Genomic DNA, 17,686 nt, shown 5'->3' with positions numbered 1-17,686 from the left:
CTTGATCAAGAGTCCAGAGCTTAGCTCCAGTCCCCTCTCCTGAGTAAAGGCACCTTAGCCTGAAGAAGGTACGACTGAGTGAGGACCTCATCAATGCCAAGGGGACAGAGCCAGGCTCTTTTCACTGGTGCCCAGCAATAGGAAAGGCAATGGCCAGAAACTGATGCAAAGGAAATTCCACCTGAACGTGAGGAAGAATTTTTTACTCTGCAGGTGACCACACACTGGAACAGGTTGCCCAAAGAGGTTGTGGAGTCACCCTTGCTGGACATATTCAAGAATTATGTGGACGCAATCCTGTGCCACACATTCTCGTATAGTCCTGCCTGAACCAGAATGCTTGGACCCACTGGACCCTTCCAACACCACATATTCAGTGGGTTTGTGATTTTTCTGTGCAAAGCAGCACGGGGTGCTGCTCTTGAGTAAGGAAGCATAACTGCCTACTTGTCTGTTCAAGATTAAAGCCGCAGATGGAAATACCAGCTAATCATTTCAGAAGTTCACCTTAATAAACAGTCCTGAGGCCAGTATTTGGACTACTGCCTACTTCCACGACTCACGAAGCGCGAGAGAAAGCAGGGCCGTGGCCACCACCACCTTCCCCCGGGACCGCGTCTGTGTCAAACGGCGTATCTCCTGTACCGCCCTATAAAACATTAAGGATGGCTTTTGTTGGAGCCGGCGGGAGCCGGTGTCTCACGCGACAGCGTCCCGACTGAATAATTTAAAGCTCGTAAGGGATCGGCCTCACGGGGAGCGAGGCGCCGCATCCCTCACAAGCTCCGCGCCGCGGGCGGCGCCGGCCCGGCCGGGCGGGCCCAACCGGTTTGTGGCGGCTCCGGCTCCTGCCGGCGCGAGCGGCGACGGGTCCGCCCCGGGGCGGGGCAGCGAGGGCGGAGCGGGCCCGGCCCGCGGGTGGCGGAGTGCCTTGTGGCGGCGGGGTGAGTCCTGCTGCCCGTGCCGATGGTGCTCATGACCGAGCCGCGGTGCGATGCGGAGGAGCCGAGGGCAGCGCGGGCCGCCGGGCGGCGGGAGAACAGGGGCGCTCCGCGGCTGTGAGTAGTGCCCTGCCGGGAGGGGGGCTCCACGCGGGGCTGTGCCCGGGCCGCCCGCCGGGCAGCGCCGGGGCCGCGGGAGCTGCGGGCGGGGCGGCGGGGGAGCCCCGAGCGCTGGGGCCGCGCTGCAGGGGCTTCGGCCTGAAGTGCCCGGGGAAGAGTCACCGAGGGGCCTCCGCCTCCAGGCTTAAGTGAGCGCGAACGCCCACCCCCGCTCGGGCAAGACCCGCGCTCGAGTTCAGCGTTGAACTCCGAAGTTGCAGTTTTAGGAGCAAAGAGTACAAATACTGCTTGTAGTAGTTTCACCCAACAGCCTGAAAATCTTTCTGCGCTGTGGGACTTAAATACAGTAATTGTGCTTTGTCGCTTATGTTGAAGTGCACGGGCTCCTGTGGGAAGCTGTGATCCTTTCCTCTGGGTGCCAGGAATAAGCAGAACTTTATCGAAAGTTGACAAAGTCTGATACAGGCAAGAGACATTAAAATGGGAGTTCATTCTGATGTCCCAGAAAGCAGAGGATGTCCCTTCTCAGGAGAAGGATGGTGGTCACTTGCTGGTCATGGCATGGCTCCCCGCGGGGCCATACCCCTACTCACCTTTCTGCTTTCTAACCTGAGAAGTACGGTAAAAACTGAGCAAGTGAAGAGGTCAGAAATATTCTTCATGAGGAAGAGGAGGCCCTGCTGGCTGGTAAGGGCAGTCTGCTTGGACCAGCTGATGGAAAGTAGGGAAGTCAGAGTGCTCAGAGGAGTGGGAGAACTCCCCTGGCCCTGCTGACCTTCCCAGCCTCTGATGATGACTGAGAACGTCCAGAGTTAAAGGTTCGCTCCTGCATTGGTGTCTTGCTTCCTACAGAGGTCCCAAGTTGTTTAGGTACTTGTGAGCCATGGCAATGACCATCACGTGAAAATGTTGCTGAAATCAAGCAGCTGTCTGTTTCCATACCAGGCTCCCAATTCACATGGGTCTTGGCAGTCCCAAGGACAGTTTTTGAGAAGTTAAGCATCTGTGAAACAAGAAACTCAAACATGTGGAGCTTTCTCCTCTAAAGAAATTAATAAGATTTAACTTTCTGCTATACTGGGATGATTCCTCTTCCTGAAGAACTTTTCTTCACAAATATTTTATCTAAAATAGCTTCCAGGAGAAAGGCAAACAAGTTACCACCAGCTAGCTCTTTCTCTTGAAACAAATTCTGAGAAAGTCTGTGTTGGTTTTTGGGTTTTTCCCCCAACTGTTGTATGCATGATGTATAAGCAGGTGTATTCCTCAAGTATGTATTGTAGTGAAATCTGTTGCCAGAAATAACTTGCTTGTTAGAGAGCACTGGGAATTAGAGTGTCTTCTAAGTGTCCTTTATCCTGTATGGTGTAATCACATCAGTGACTTCACGCTACAAATGAAACATAAGTCCCAGACCTTCACTAGAGTCTTCTGACTTCAAGCTTTGGATCCTGGTCCCTGCATAGAATTATGCCAGTGAATCTAATGAAATTTTTCAGGTATGCAAGATCTGTATCTGATTTTTCTCTTGAAACCAGAACTAGGAGTCCTAGGTAGTATATGGAGAGCCCGATCTCGGAGGTATTGAACATGCACAGGTAACTGACCATCTGTTTTGCCCCCAGGTGTTTAGTCTTTCAGTCCTTCATCAGTTAACAGTTTTAGAAGCAAGGTCAGTCTTAGCCAGTGTGATAAACAGAGAAGTCTTACTCACTATGACTCTCTAGCTTTTTTTAGCTATCAATTTTTGCTGTTCAGTAGATGTCGTGCAGGGAAGAGCTAGGCGGTCTGTTACACTTTAAGATACAGTGTTCAGCAATAGTAGCCTGACAGCAGGAGGGTGAAAAGACTGGGAGAGAAAAAAAAAAAAAAACTTGAAAAGATTTTCTTAAACTAGAAAATTGTTGAAGCATTTGCTCTTTGGAAACAAAGTTGGAATTTCTTTTCCAGCCCCATTTTACTGAGAAGCTTGTCTGAGAAACTCTTTTATTCATTTGATTGGGAGTTAACCTCACAAGCCATGTATCTTTGGTTTGACTAACGTGAAGTTACAGGGGAGATTGTTCAGATCAAGAACAGAAGCATGGCTTTAATTCAGCTAGAAGTGAGATTACTAGAAGTTGAATTGTTGAAGATTTGGTATTAGAAGATGTTGTACATAAGTGTATGTGGATTTGGTGAATTTCATTCCCCTCATGTACTTCCAAGGACCAATATGCAGCTAACAGAGCTCATGATGACCTCTATTTGCAAAAAATATTAGCGGGATTATAGAGGTTTAGGGAGTCTTTAGTGTTTTCCAAAGCTCAACGGGAAGAGAGATTCATATGTGTAAAGAGATTTATGTACCTGTACTTCCTGGAGGTATGCTTACAATGTTGTTCAATTTAGAGATGAACTTCATAGCTTACTATGCTGCTGGTGCCATAAAGGCTCCTTGGGGGATAGATGCATCTGAAGGACTGAAGCTGTAAAAGTATTTTGGGTTGTTTTGTTTTTTTGTGTTTTTTTCAGGGTTTTCTTGGATGTTTTTCTTAAATGTTTCAAGATTAGAAACTTCAGAGTTCATATTTATCCAGCAGTGATTCAGAAGAGTTAAGTACTTTCATACTGATTCAGAAAATGGCCTACTCTGGCATATTTAGTGATACTTACACATTTGCAAAGTTTCTAATAGAGCTCTGTGAGTTGTAACCCCAAAGATAATACTATGAGAAAGATGGGCACTATTATTATGCAAACCTAAAATAGTGATGTGCCAAAAGTTTGTCATTATGTGGAGCTGCTTCCAAGCAAATAAAAAATTTGTGGATGGAAAAAAACTTTCCAAGTGGAGTTCCCTAACCATTACCTCCTGATGTGGCCTTAGACCAAAAAGGAGTTAACCCTTGCACTGTATTTAGAGATTTTTTTTCTTTTTTTTCTTTTTTGAGTGGGGTGTGGTTTTTTGTGGTGGCACTGGACCTCCCGTAGAAGCTGTCAGCCTTATTTCAGGGACAGTAGGTGGAACAGATGTTTGAAAATTGAGCACTGAAAATAACAGTGAGGCACATTAAGGAGGAATGGCAGAGGAGTAATAGCAAGTAGTTCTCATGCTTTGTTAGCATCCCTCTGCTTTTACCCATGCTTGCTTCTGACGAAGTCCATGTAGCACGTTCTGGTGCCACTGGCAATATTTGTTCTCATATGATTCAATCTGTCTGTGTAAGTGTAATGTGATGGGTTACCATATGGCACGATTTTGCTAACATTAAGTGGGACATTCTATCCCCTTATGATTTACAGAATCAGGTAATGTCCAATTACTGAGTGTAACTTAAAGAAATGAAGGGACTGGGACTTAAAAATCTAAAATATGTGGAAGGTTTTCAATTTTTATTTTTTTCTTTTTAGCAAAAATGCGTGCTGGGGAAAAAAGGTACTGGGGAAAATATGCTACTGCAAGCAGTGGAAAATGCTTGCAAGCAAATTGGGTACTTCTGAGCAGGGAGAATGTGATTTTTATGGTTTGTTTGTCTACCATATTATTCTGCCGTAACAGATGTTTCTTAATAACTGTTTATCAGTTGATAAATTAAAACAGAATTAATTGAATGGCTTGTGCTTAATCAAAATTCACTTCTTTTTCTTAAAGTATCTTACTTGAGAAAAACATAAAGTGCAGAGAGAAAAGGGGAAATTGTTTATTACCGACTTAATCTAGATTAAAGCTGAAATAAAACTTTAACTCCTTTCCAGCAAAAGTGGGGGTTTTTTTTGTTTTTGTTTTTTTTTTGCAAAGAGGAAAAGTGTAAGTGTGTATTTTCAGGGGATGGAACTACTAACGCATACTAAGTATCGTATTTTTTAATTCTTCCCTAGTAGTTCTTCCTTACTTTTATAGCAAAAGTTGTAACACATGATCTCCAAAGAAGGAGAGGCTTGTAAATGAAACATTTAAATTTATGTGTGTGACAAGAGTTTTCCAGTCTAGGTTTGAACCTTCATTTGTTCATTATGATGTTTTTTGATCACTTCCATTTTTTCCCTTCTCCCTGCCATTCCTATGGTGTTCACTCTATGTGCATACTTAAGTTATAAAAGCAGATTTTTAAAAATAATTTTTCTGTGTGTAAATGCATGGTATGGATCTGAAGAGTTTTTTCTTTCCATCCAGATGCCTCATGTGGCTAATGTATTTACTTGTTATATGCAATCTGTGAGAAGTGCTTGTTAGAAAACGTAATAACTACAGCTTTGGGCAGCAGGATTTGTTGTTGGTATTTAACAGGTGATGCATAAACATCCCATCACAGTATTGTCTTACTTCCATCTCCATAACTATTGCAGTCATGTGGTTAGAAATTATGTGCTTATCTAATGAGGCTACTGCTGAGACTAATGATCTGAATGCTCTGTACATAGCTGCTGCCAAGTCCACGTATATCCTTTCCAATGAATCTTTTCAGACCTGTGTTACTTTAACTCAACTTCTACTTGGCACTGACTGTCTTTGCCTCTGCCCTTGAAAAATAGCACACTAAGGTTAGGGAGGTTAATAAGCTCCAGAAAGAGTGACAGGAAATAATATGTGGGCTGCAGATAGGCAGCAGACAATTTCAGCGGAACAGAGAACATAGAGGCAGACTGAAGCCTTCACCCTCTGTGGATAGAAGAGGCAAACCTAGTTATCTGACTATGAAACCGTAGTTCTGTTCGTACATACATACCCTGGCATGACCTGCACATGCCTCAGTTTAGCCCTCTGACTGTAGCTTCAGTCTGTTTGTGAAAGACAGAGCACAAAAGACTGTTGATATTCTTCTGTAGCTGCCATCTATGCTATACTAGTTCAAGAAGAGCTGTTTAGATTTGCTCAGCCTTTTTCTCAACAGGAAGGAAGTTTATCTTACAAAAGTCCAGTAAATAACAGGATTATATATATTCCTATTTGGTTTTGAGAAATTTTAAAATATATGTTAACGTGCTATGGCCAGCATAAGAGTGGGTGTGTTTTGCCATGGAGGACAGCTTATTGCCAGTGGAAAGGCTCAGACTGAAGAAGTAAGCTTTGAGAGCATTCAGACTCAGTGTCATGGTGACATAGAAAAATAGAAAAAAAATTGTGAAAATAGAAAATTGTCATTAGCAGATGTCTGGCAACCGTGTGTCACTTCTGATCCTAATAAGACTACCTTTCTCCATGACTCTGGAAGGAAAACGGTTCCTTATATTTGGTGTCACAGTCAAAAACACTGTTGTGACTGGTGTTGGTTAGATCCATTGTTGGGAGCTAGTATTTCCTAGTATGAAATAGTAGCTTTTGTATTCAATTATCCACATTGTTCTAGTCTTTTCCATGAACACATGAGCGGGTCTGTAAGAGTAGTCATAGGTTGAAAAGATAATAATGGGAAATTCAGCATTGCCGGATCCTTGGTGAATGGTTCACTTCTGTCCTTGGTGAAAAGCATCAAAAATGTACTCAGGTGTTTCTTGAAACTTCTGATTTTGTCTCCTTGATTAGATGTGTTTTAAACTAGGAAAGCCTGGTAAAGCACAGTAGATAGAAGCAATGAGAATTTCATTTTCATCTAATTGTTTTTCATTTGGCTTTGTTGTGCACTATTCTTGCTGGGGAACCTCACAGAAAATGTATATAAGATATTTAGCAGCAGAATCTAACACTCTTTAAACAGCAAAATCTTTTCAATGATTTTGGATTATCTTTTATCAATGCCAGTTTTCAAAGACACTGCTTTATTAGAAAATTCAATCCTTCTTCTCTTTGTATATAACCTGCCAGAAGAATAATTTATTTTTTTTCTCATGTACATTGATTAAAACACTTTTTCTACAGCATAGTGAGATAATAATACATCATTATTTCTAAACCTACCATAGAAGAGAAACTGCTGGTCAAGGGTTTCATGGCAGTTTCACGTATAAACAGCAGAGAATGGAATCAAAGTGTTTATAAGTTTATTCCCAAACCTCTGCTTTCCAACTACATTCTTAGTAACAGTTGTTAATATAATTGCAGGTGTCTGGTTTTCTTTTTTTCATTTTGGTTTTTGGGTTTTTTTAGCAGTTTTGGGGTTTTTTGTTTTGTTCTGTTTTAAAGTATTTGAGTCTGATGGTAACTACTTAGATTTTTTTCAAAAGCACAATTAATGCTGGAAAACTGGCATCCAATTCTTGCACTGTGCTGAGCTATGTTTCTCTGGAGTTCTTCCAGAAACCAGCTTCAGGCAATGAGGCCAAACCTTTATGCTTATTCTATGGTGATCAGGCCTTATTTATAAAGATGCTTTTATTTTTTCAGATAGGTACATATTGTTTCTGGCTGAGTTAAGGAAAAGCTCTGATTGATAGATGTTTATATGGTAGCATTGAACATCCATAAATACTGCACCTGTATACAATTTCTTTCTCATTGAATTTGGTATTGAACAATTGGTAGACCTGCCACTCAAGTGCCTTTTTTATCTTTTTTTGCACCCTGAGCAAGTCATAAATCAGGAATTTTTTCTTTTCCCTTTCTCCTGCCACTCCTGAAAGCTAAAGATAAAAATGTGACTTAAGACTGTACACTGCCTTTTCGGTATGAATTGTGATTCTATTTTTGTCTTGCTTTGGATTAGAAGATTAGGTAGGCTAGAACTAAGGAGATATGAAAACATTTTCTCCTAAAGGATGCAAGCAGGTTGAAGAATAAGAAAAACACATGCTCCTATCTAAAGCAGGGATAAATTAGTGTATTTTGCTTCATTTTCTTTTTTTTTTCTCCCTCAGAAATGTGTTTGTCCAAGATTTCTGTTGTGTGCTAGATTTGACTATGCCTACGTTCAGATAAATAGTTGTTGGTCATCCTACTGAAACTCCCATGGAAGCTGCCTGATGGGAATCTTGTGGAGTTGAGTGAAGATACATATGAAAGGGCTTTTGCTTTTTGAAGTGGATATATGAAACGGAAACTCTTGAGAAGACAAGAGAGCTAAATGGCTTGTGTTCCTGTTCTAGTGTTAACTTAGTAAAATATCTTGTTATAGTGTCTCTGGTTTCAGAGCACAGGGAATTCTTCTGTGGTTGTTGGGGTTTTTTTTGCTATGGAACCTGATAGCAGTCTGGTTTTGATTAGACAGGGAATACAGACAGTTAATAATAGATGGTATTTAGAGCAGAGAATTTACATACTTGCTAATGACGTCTGCGGTGTCACAGTGATCTTGCTGATGTGCAAGTGGTAAGGCAGTGTGAAACTTGATCTAGTTATTATGTGAAATGTCTATTCAGTTGAGGAGAAAAACCTGTCTTTCTCTGTCCTTAACAGTGTTGGAGGGCTTTCTGTTCAGTACTAACTCCAAAATTTCATTTATTTTTTTAATAAAGCATTGCACCACAAACATATGAAACTATTCACAGGTGAGTAATTGTTTTCTAAGAGGTAGATTAGTTATAGAACACAGTAAGCATTTCTGCAATTAATTAGCTTGATACATAAAATTATTTTCAGATTTTGAGGAAGTCCTAAACAATTGGTTTCATTTCTCTTTTGGTGCCATCTGACATCAAGGTTCCAGCTGTGCCTACTTGTGTGTTTCATCCTAGAAATGCCTAGAGAAGCACGTGGTGTATGTGCAACTGTGCCCATCCATATGCATGTTTCACACAGTTAATGTGCAGCTGTGTAACTCTGCCTCCATTATGCCGTGTTTGACTCTGATCTCACGAGAAGAGAATTAGCCTGATCCCTGAACACCCAGAGGAAGTTAAATCTCAGTCTGGTTCATACCTATTCATATTGGCAAACTGACCTTCTCTGTCATGCAGGGTGTCACATCTCCACACCATCATTAACGCTTTGCTGCTCTCTCTATTTGGCATAAATACATGTGCTGGCTGCAGATTACCTATAAAAAAGATGTACAAAATTGTGCATTTCACAATCAGCTGCTTTCTTACCTTCCAATTTCAGCCTTAAGTACAAGCTGTGTACTAAGTATATAGAATTGTACAAATACCAAATCCATACATTATGTCGATCTAGGATCTATTATAGCAGTTGTTCAGCAGCTTTCTGCCCCTTTGTGTTTAGAGTAGGTGTAGCTTGTTTTCTGCCTGTTTTGATAGTTTGGGAGTCTTAGTGATAGTGAATGGTTGTCCATTTGCATGGTAAGAACAGTATGTGGTCTTCAAGTAGATTAAATCACAACATTCTGAAAAATTGTTTCTGAGAGATGTGTTATCCTACATAAACAGTGCTGTGTGCCACATAACATGAGCATGGCTGTAGAGCTACAGGAGGCATTTTGCATCTGAGTGACCAGATTGTACAGACAACTCCTAAATCCTCAACTTGAGCAGTATTGCTAGTTTTTCCAGGATGGAGAGGACAGCAGGAGAGTTTACAGTGGAAAGGTGTTTGCTTCAGTCCAGGGGTGAAGTAATTGAACTGTGTACAGTATGAATGCAAGCTCATCAGATAAAGCACTCCAGAATCTGATTACCCATGCCAAAAAGGTTTATTCAGACTGGTGTAGCATAGAAAAAATATCTAGTAGAATGATGGGAATCTCTTCTGAAAGAAAACTTCAAGACTTAAGTCCTAGTAAAAGGTAGTGGGAGATGATTGCTTTGCTAGCACATGATATGTCAAGGAAATATGTGCTTAGGAGGAGACCTGTGACCTGCAGCGTGCTGAACAATGTCCTTCCAATCATTGGTGCATTCCATCTTACCCTCTTGTAGTCATCTCTGCTTGAAGCATGTTGCTGGTATGTCTTTTGGATAATGCCTAGATAAATCTCTTCATCCGGCTCCATATTCTCTGCTTTTAAAATCCTGGCGAAGTCTGTCCTCTTTATTTGGGATCCTTAAATGTTTGGAGTCTCTCCCTTTGACTTTAAATTTCTGTAAAAGTGACACAGTTCTTTACCTGAATAGACTCGTGGAAGAGAGTAAGAATAGCTTAAATAGCTATCTCTTAGCATTAGGACTGTTCACACTACTTTGATTCCTTTGTCAAATCCTGTCAGTCTGCCAACAGCTACCCAATTAATCAAACAGAACCAAAAGATACAGAATGTAATTTTATTTATGATGGATATTTTCTCTTGGGTTGTACCAAGCATGGTTGTTAATTTAGGGTGAAATTATTCCCCAACTTCTTAGGTTGATCATTTGCAGTAATGCAGCAATCTAACTGCTGTTGCAAAATTAATCCTTTTTGTATAACACAAGTGAAACTGGACCAACAAGGCTTCTAAGGTAACATGGTGATCTAATATGTATGCTCCATCCCCAGAAGGAATGTTGCACCAATGCTGAATCACATTAAACCTTTGGGAAATATGTTTTGACTCCAGTTTTGCAAACAAATGAAGATCTAACATCTTAGATTATTCAACAAGTCTTTTTTATTCCTACATAACTGATCTGCAATTTGTGGACTGGCAGACTGCTTTGTCCAACTTATTGTGGTTTCTGAACTTCTAGAGCAATTACCAGGCAGATCAAGTAGCATGGGTGTCCTGAGGAAGCTTTGTAGAAGGATTTGTGTGGTTGCAGGGAATTGAAGACAGTAGCCACCATATAGTTCTGAAATTTTGGTCTCTCTTGTGTATGCCTGAGAAGTGTTTGTGTCTGGTTCAGTACTGGGGTTGTCAAAGACAGCAGGTGTTCCTTGAGGTTCACGTTTCAAACTCTGGCCTATTACCACTTCTCTCTCTCATTATTTTTGTTCGATGCTTCTTACTCAAACTATACTTGAGGGGAATAGATGAGAAGTTGCTATTTGAGATTAATGTATTTAATCTTTTTTCTCTTGAAAAATTCCCACTAATGTGGTACAGCAATGTGGTAACTTACACAGGGAGTCTGAATTTTTCAGGTCCCAGTGAAGGTTAATGCCAAACAAACTTTGAAGTTCAAAGAATTTTATGCAATACAAGGAACTTGACATATGCCTGCCACAAACTTTTGCTTTCCCATAAACCATTCAGATCAGAAGAGGTGAAGCTCCTCTAGCTTTTAAAATTTATTGATGACTAATGTGTTTCTGAACTACATTAGAATGGGACTTAGTCCACTGCCTTGGTTTATGTATTTCATAGCACTTTTCCTTAAACATAACTAATGTTTATGTTAAGTAGCTTAAGTGCAATGTGTGATTGCACTGTAAATGCAGGTCTTGGCTTTGAAAATAATCCCTATGACAACTGTTCTTTATTTGGAAACTAGAGGCAACTTCTTTTCTTTTAGCTATTATTTTAATAGGCTTGATGGTAGTACCAAATATATGAGGTTTGGGTTTGTGGGTTTTTTTTTTTCCATTTCAATGGCCACAATGTCACAAAGTTATTCTGCTTTGCCCTGACGTTTGCAAATCCAGGCTCTTTTTTTATGTGCATCTACTCCCAACAGTTGTAGTGAGAATCACTACAGTGATTCTAAGTGCTCTTTATCTAATTTGTTGTTGTTGTTTGTTCCTGACTTTTGTGGTCTTTTTACAAAGCATTTATGAGTACTGACTCACTCATGAAAATGGGAAGAGTGCTTTAATTTCCGGGAAGGGAAGGGAAGGGAAGGGAAGGGAAGGGAAGGGAAGGGAAGGGAAGGGAAGGGAAGGGAAGGGAAGGGAAGGGAAGGGAAGGGAAGGGAAGGGAAGGGAAGGGAAGGGAAGGTTCTTCAAAGCACCTGCTGTGTGGAGCTGTAATTATCAGAAATAAAAGGACGAATCATCTGTAGCTTTTCATTATGTGAAGGAGACATAAGGACATAGGGTGAAGGATAGACATGATGAAACTGTATCAGCTAGTAGGAAAACACCCTATTGCTACTGTCAGTGTCGTGTGTTACATGGGCGAGTCTCTTCGCAGCTGTGCTGCTGTTCTCTGGAGGTATCCTGGAGAGGTGAGCAGGCTGGCACATGTTAGCTCAGCATTCCCACACACAGCTGTCAGCAGGATTAGCATATTGGGATGCCTGAGCTCTCTGCCAACAGAAAGCAGCTGGGTGGAATGGGTTCAGACGCTAGAGATTCAGGAGTAGTAGAAGTTAGTAGAGAAGATAGAAAGAATGGATGAGGAAAAGGGAGTATGAATTGTAAGTAAAAAAAGCAGCAGCAAAGCATCTCACCATGCTGACAGATATGAGTGGTAGAATCTGTGTTATAATTTTTTTTAAAAGATATTTGTACTATGGAGGCCTGAGACTGGCCTCCTTGATCAGTTGGTAGCATTGCCATGTGACAATAGCAGGCTGACCAAGGCCATGATGGACACCAGTCAGGCTTCAGGCTCAAGCAACTAATCTTAAAAACAATGCTGTGTTACATAGTTCTGTTCACTTGGGAGTTTCCATGCTAAGCTGCTTTTTTTGAACCTGGCAGTTTTGCCTCACCCTGTTCCTTATCCCTTACTCATTTCTGGTACTCTCTGGCCCCTCTTGGAGCTCAAGGATCTGGGTAATAGAAATACAGCAAGACTGTGAATAAGACATTTTCAGGATTTGCAGACATTTGGAATACAAACTCCCCTATGCTTGCAGGGAGAACTTTGAGTAGGTAGTCCATTTGTCTGTCTGTTTAAAATCTTAAATAGCATAAAGCTGCTTATTCAGTTTTTTCAGGCAGATTGGGTTCCACTTGAATCTCATGAATTGCCTATTTAGTTGTCATTTATGTTGACTGAAAATAAAAGCTGATGATGTGTGGTCAAGGGAGAGCTGATCCAAGAGTGAAGTTATGGGAAAATAATAGGGTCTTTTCCTTATCAGCTTTGTGTATAATTGAAATAATTGAAAATCACAGTAATAACGTGAGAGTTTGGGAGTAGGAATTCAGTGCCCCTGTGGTGGGTAGTGCTAGGGGTGCTGAGGAAGGCTTACATATGGAAATAATTGCTCTATGTGAATATGAGATGCTTTGAGAATCCAGCATTTGTCCTGTGACATAAGTTCTAGTTTATCTATGAGGTAGGATAACACCTCATTAGACCTCAATTAAAGTGAGAATGTAATAAAAGCAAAAGATCTTTTTGTGCCCTTCCTAAAAGAAGATTAAATTAGTTTGAGAACTTCTGTTAATAAAACTTTTGCCTTAGTAAGAAAAAAAGACTGTTCATAGTAAAGACAGTGCCACATGATGGCTGTAGTCTTGCTGTAAAATAGCAGGAATGCTGTAAAATAGCAGAAATTAAATATTATAATGGAAAGCTTCTCTAAATGGAATAATTCAGGCCAGGTATTAAATTAGTGGGTGACATCCTTTGGCTTTCCTCTTTAATCCTGAGAGTATTCTATAGTTTTTGTGAAGCTTCAGGTTTCTGCAGGCAAGTGTGTGTATGTATTTGTCATGTCATTTTAGAATATCATAATTCTTCACACCTGTTATTAATAACAGGTCTTTTTCTCCGAGTTTTCTGGGTTGTCATTTTGTTGAAAAGTTATGAAAAGGGAAGCCAGGGGAAGGCTCTTATGGTACATCGCTTAGCCTTCAGACTCTGGGTCCACAACACACATTTCTGAAGCAGTGGCATGTGCTGTGAAAAAACAGTGCACTGTGGTGGCAGTGCTGCTTTTTAAAATAAAACCAATGCTTTTTGTACTTGGAGAGAAACCTTTATTGCAAAGATCCTGCATGTGGACTCACAGAAGATGGGAAGTGAGAGGCAAAATAGGACCCATTTTCCTCTTGCAATATTGAGCTACAAATAATCTGCTAAGCACCACGTGCTGCCATGCAAGATGTTTTTCTCATGGTTTGCCAATCAAATTCATTTCCATTAGTCATTTGAGTCTGAGTACTGAGTATGGAATGCATTTTTCCTAAACGAGACGTTCTCTTCAGAACGGAAGCTAGAGCTACAAATTTTATGAGTGCTGAAATATCCATGGCAGTCTTTCAGTTCTCTGTTTTTCATTGCTGAAATTCCAGTACTGGAGCTCAGGTGCATAGTACTGTTGAGTCAGTAGATACAGATTTTTTCAGGATATCAGAAGAAATATAAGTTACAATTATAAAGAACAATTTTGTTCTTTAATATATGCTGTATTGTTAACATGTGGCAGTGGCTTTCAACATGACTGTGAGTCCTTTTATTTCTTTGGTTCTTTGTTTATTTTTTTATTTATTTTTCCCCTGCAGTTCAGATGGAGAAAATGGAACTGATGAAAAAAGAAAGGCTGGAAAATCACCCACTGCATCACTTCAGACCCCTACCAGTGAAATGGAGTATTTTGATGAACGGAAAAAAGTTGATCTTGATAGGTAATGCCAGAAATACTGTCAGTTTTCTTCTAGTAAGATAATTAAAATCGCTGCAACCCACTTCAAAAGCTAGACTGGGTAGCAATATTTATCAGATATCCTAGGGTTAATTTGCCCTAGGATATGCTATGCACGTGAATTGGAATCCAGGCACCTTCCTTAGTTGCTGTATTACCCATTGCAAGCAGTCACAATAGAATTTAGACTCTGAGCTGGCTTAGTTCCCCTGTTCTAGGAAAAAATATATTGCACTGTTTGGTGCCACTGCTAGTTACATTCCTTTCGTAATCAATTTGACAGGCAGTCAGACAGAGCTGCAGTTTTAGTCCTGGCCTGTTTCCAGAACACATTCATGCTGGAATATTGATTGTCCATGGTAAAACTGTGACATAAGTTTTAATTTTGGAGTCTGTGCCATATGTTGCATCAGATTTTCTAATGTCTCCACAAAGATATTCTTCTTCTTTTGCTGGAGAACTGAAATGCATTTTAAGTGCTTTAAAAGCTAAAATCCCACGTGGATGGCTTGAACCTTTGCATCCCTTTCACTTCGTCAACTGAACAGTCAGTGCAAAAGTCAGTTGTCAGCCTGACACTGTTGTTTTGGTCACAAGGCAAATATTAAAAAAAAAACGTAATTTAATTTCATTAAGCATCTTTGAGGAAAAGGTATTTGAAGGAATATGTTATCACTTTTTTTTCCTTCCAAACATTGTAGTCTTACCTCTCATATGCTATAATTGAGTACTTTTGGTGAAGGCTAAATATAAGATTTTTGTCAGGTTCGCAATTTGTTTCAATTTGACCTGTACTTCATATAAGCACACAAAGACATGTACTCACATATTTTTAAGTTTTCTTCTATGAGGGACTGCCTGAAATATGCAGCTGGTTTCTCTGCTAAGTCAGTGTGTAAGTCAGATTGCTGTAAAATCTCTTTCCTACTGTTTCTCCATAGCACTTAAGGTTTTTCTTCCTCTCACTCATATGGTGCAGTAATGGAAACTTTTGTAGCACCTTTATTTCCCTACTATATCTTTAGCACAACATATTTTCAGTTCATTCAGTATGAGTCATGTGATGTGTTTTTTCTTCTGCTGTTCAGTTTGCATCCTGAGGACCTCTGAAAAAGACCAACCTGATTTTTATAGTATGTTAATATGCATTTATTCTGTGCCATATAGATCTCAGAGAGAGTGCTCTCAGAGAGTGCTCTCCTCTTTCTGATTTGTGAAACAGTTGTCCCCTTCTCTGTTTGTTTTTCTGAAGAATCCATGCCAATAATTCCTCCTGTATAAAACAGCAAAACTGATTTTCCCAGCCATCCACAGAGAACTTGATCTGTACTTGATTTTTTAAAAGTTGTTTGAGGTTTTGTCTGGATTCCCAGTATAAATAGCTGGAGCTGTACAAGTACAGCTACCTGTACAGCTGGCACTCAGAATTCCATTTCATTTCCTGTAGGGTTGCTGGTTATCTTAATGATTTCATTGCGTTATGCTACACTACACCGTTCATAGCCATCCTCTGACTTGTGCACCTATTCTTTGTTGCACTTTTCAAATGAGCTCGTAGCTTGGGTTACAAGGTCATAGCTTTTTGTACACTGCCTTCCACCTCAACTACTAAGCTTTTTATCATTTTATCTTGAATTAGTAAGGAGTGTGTTTGCTTAGTATTAGTATTTCATATGTTACCCAGAAATGAAGGTGAAGCTAAGCAATGTGATAATTCATTAAGCTGGAAAAATGTTTTGAACTTTTTGTATTTCCTTACCAGATAGTCAGTTATTTAGAATACCTCTTCTAAATAAAATGGAGCCCTTCATCAGACTGTCATAGTCAGCAGTTTAAGAAAAGATACACTCCTCTTTATCTCTGCATAATCCTTGATGATTGAGATAAGTTATCTAAAGGATTATTATTTTCCGTGGAAAAGCACATCCTGTTGGTAACTTACCAAGACCAATGAACTGGGGCCAGGCTAACATCAAATGCTTTAAATCTTCAGGACCAAGAGCACCACAGATAGTCCAGTCCTGACAAGCAAGAGTGACTCCAAGATTGAAAGGAAAAAACGTGCCTCAAATCAGGTAAGACAGAGGCTCTATTTGTTTGCCTATATAGAGTAAAAGTAAACACAACTACTATGACAGGGCTTTTGTTTAGCAACACTATAGTTCATGGTTGTATAAGGACACAGGTTCCTTTGTCATCAGTGTATTTGAGTCTGGATAAAGCACAATATAGTATTAATAACCACATAGAAAACAAAAAGGATTTCTTGTAAAACAAGTGGGCAGAATGGGAAGGTGTGTGGAGGACAGGAAGTGAAGCAGGTCACTTGGTTGTCAGACTGTCTAATAAAGTGTGTGTGGTTTTGTTGTCGGGCTTTTTGTTTTTTAGCTGAAGGCAAATGCACACTTTCATAAGCTGTTTCTAGATGTGCCCATTGATGAGCCGCTGAAACAAAGTAAGTATTGTTGTTGTTGTTGTCTGTGGATCCTAGATAATGTTGTTACCCAAGCAATGTGGTGATGTACAAGAGAAGCTACCTAAATTTTAAAAACTTTCAACTCCACTTACTTAGAGCTAGAGGGCCTTGATTCACATGCAATGGGTATTTTATTATAGTCTTGGAAAACTTAAATCTCTACATGTTTGGTCTATTTGGAAATTGCAGCCCACTTTGCCATTCCTGGAGTGTAACCTAATCTAATGCAGTATTTTTTGGTACTGAATCTTTCTTAATAAAGACTTTACTTGAGACAGCATTGATTGGGTGATTAGCTTGAGTTTTTGCTGTTGATGATGTTTTAATGATGTAGTTCTTAAAAGAAGAGAATTGTACACAGACATGTATAGCAAATGTTTCTTGAAAGGAGTGCAGGGAAGGTGGTTCATGAGCAGGAAATGGTTTGCTCAATGTCTGTGAAGTAAAGGCAGTATTACTTTACATGTGTTGGACATCCATTTTAGACAACAACTGTGGGGCTGGAAGTTTAAAGACAAAACCTTTCATTAAAATTCTTCACATTTTTGTAATACAGTTATTTTAGTAATACAGTTACCTACAAGTTAGTAAAAAGTTCATAGGATGATAGGTCACATTCTCTTAGAAAAGATTTTTGACCTTTGGAGGCTTCTTGCATGTTGCCATTCATTTTATTCATTTCATTTGTTGTCCTTCAAATACTTTGAGTCTAAACTTAGGCCTGTGACATCATCTGAGCTTGTCAGTATTAGTTAAACTTACTGAAAATTTTAAGGTTTGACAATGTTAATCAAAAGGCATAAACTTAAATATATCATAGCTTTGTAAAAAGAACAAAAGAAAAAAAACCAAAAAAACACAGAAGCCAGATTGGCTTGGCTTG

At 40.0% G+C, this 17,686-nt stretch overlaps 1 protein-coding gene across 9 annotated transcripts in view; it reads left to right on the top strand.

The window, feature by feature from the left end:
• Window positions 1-17,686, top strand: part of GRAMD2B (GRAM domain containing 2B) — a 42,216-nt gene that overhangs the window by 10,689 nt on the left and 13,841 nt on the right. For 7 of the 9 annotated variants that reach the window (XR_010031021.1, XR_010031022.1, XM_063179572.1 and 4 more), the window contains exons 2-4: window positions 14,188-14,310; window positions 16,321-16,402; window positions 16,716-16,782. Coding sequence is in view for 7 of the 9 variants with exons in the window: in XM_063179572.1 (XP_063035642.1) it covers window positions 14,188-14,310; window positions 16,321-16,402; window positions 16,716-16,782 (272 nt within the window). In the remaining 2 variants the exon portion in view is untranslated. The other 2 variants (XM_063179578.1, XM_063179573.1) reach the window with 2 other exon arrangements.

Source organism: Melospiza melodia, chromosome Z, assembly GCF_035770615.1.
Source record: "Melospiza melodia melodia isolate bMelMel2 chromosome Z, bMelMel2.pri, whole genome shotgun sequence".
NCBI classification, from domain to species: domain Eukaryota; kingdom Metazoa; phylum Chordata; class Aves; order Passeriformes; family Passerellidae; genus Melospiza; species Melospiza melodia.
The sequence above is the reverse complement of the archived record's forward strand: the minus strand, read 5'-3'. Positions and strand labels throughout refer to the sequence as shown.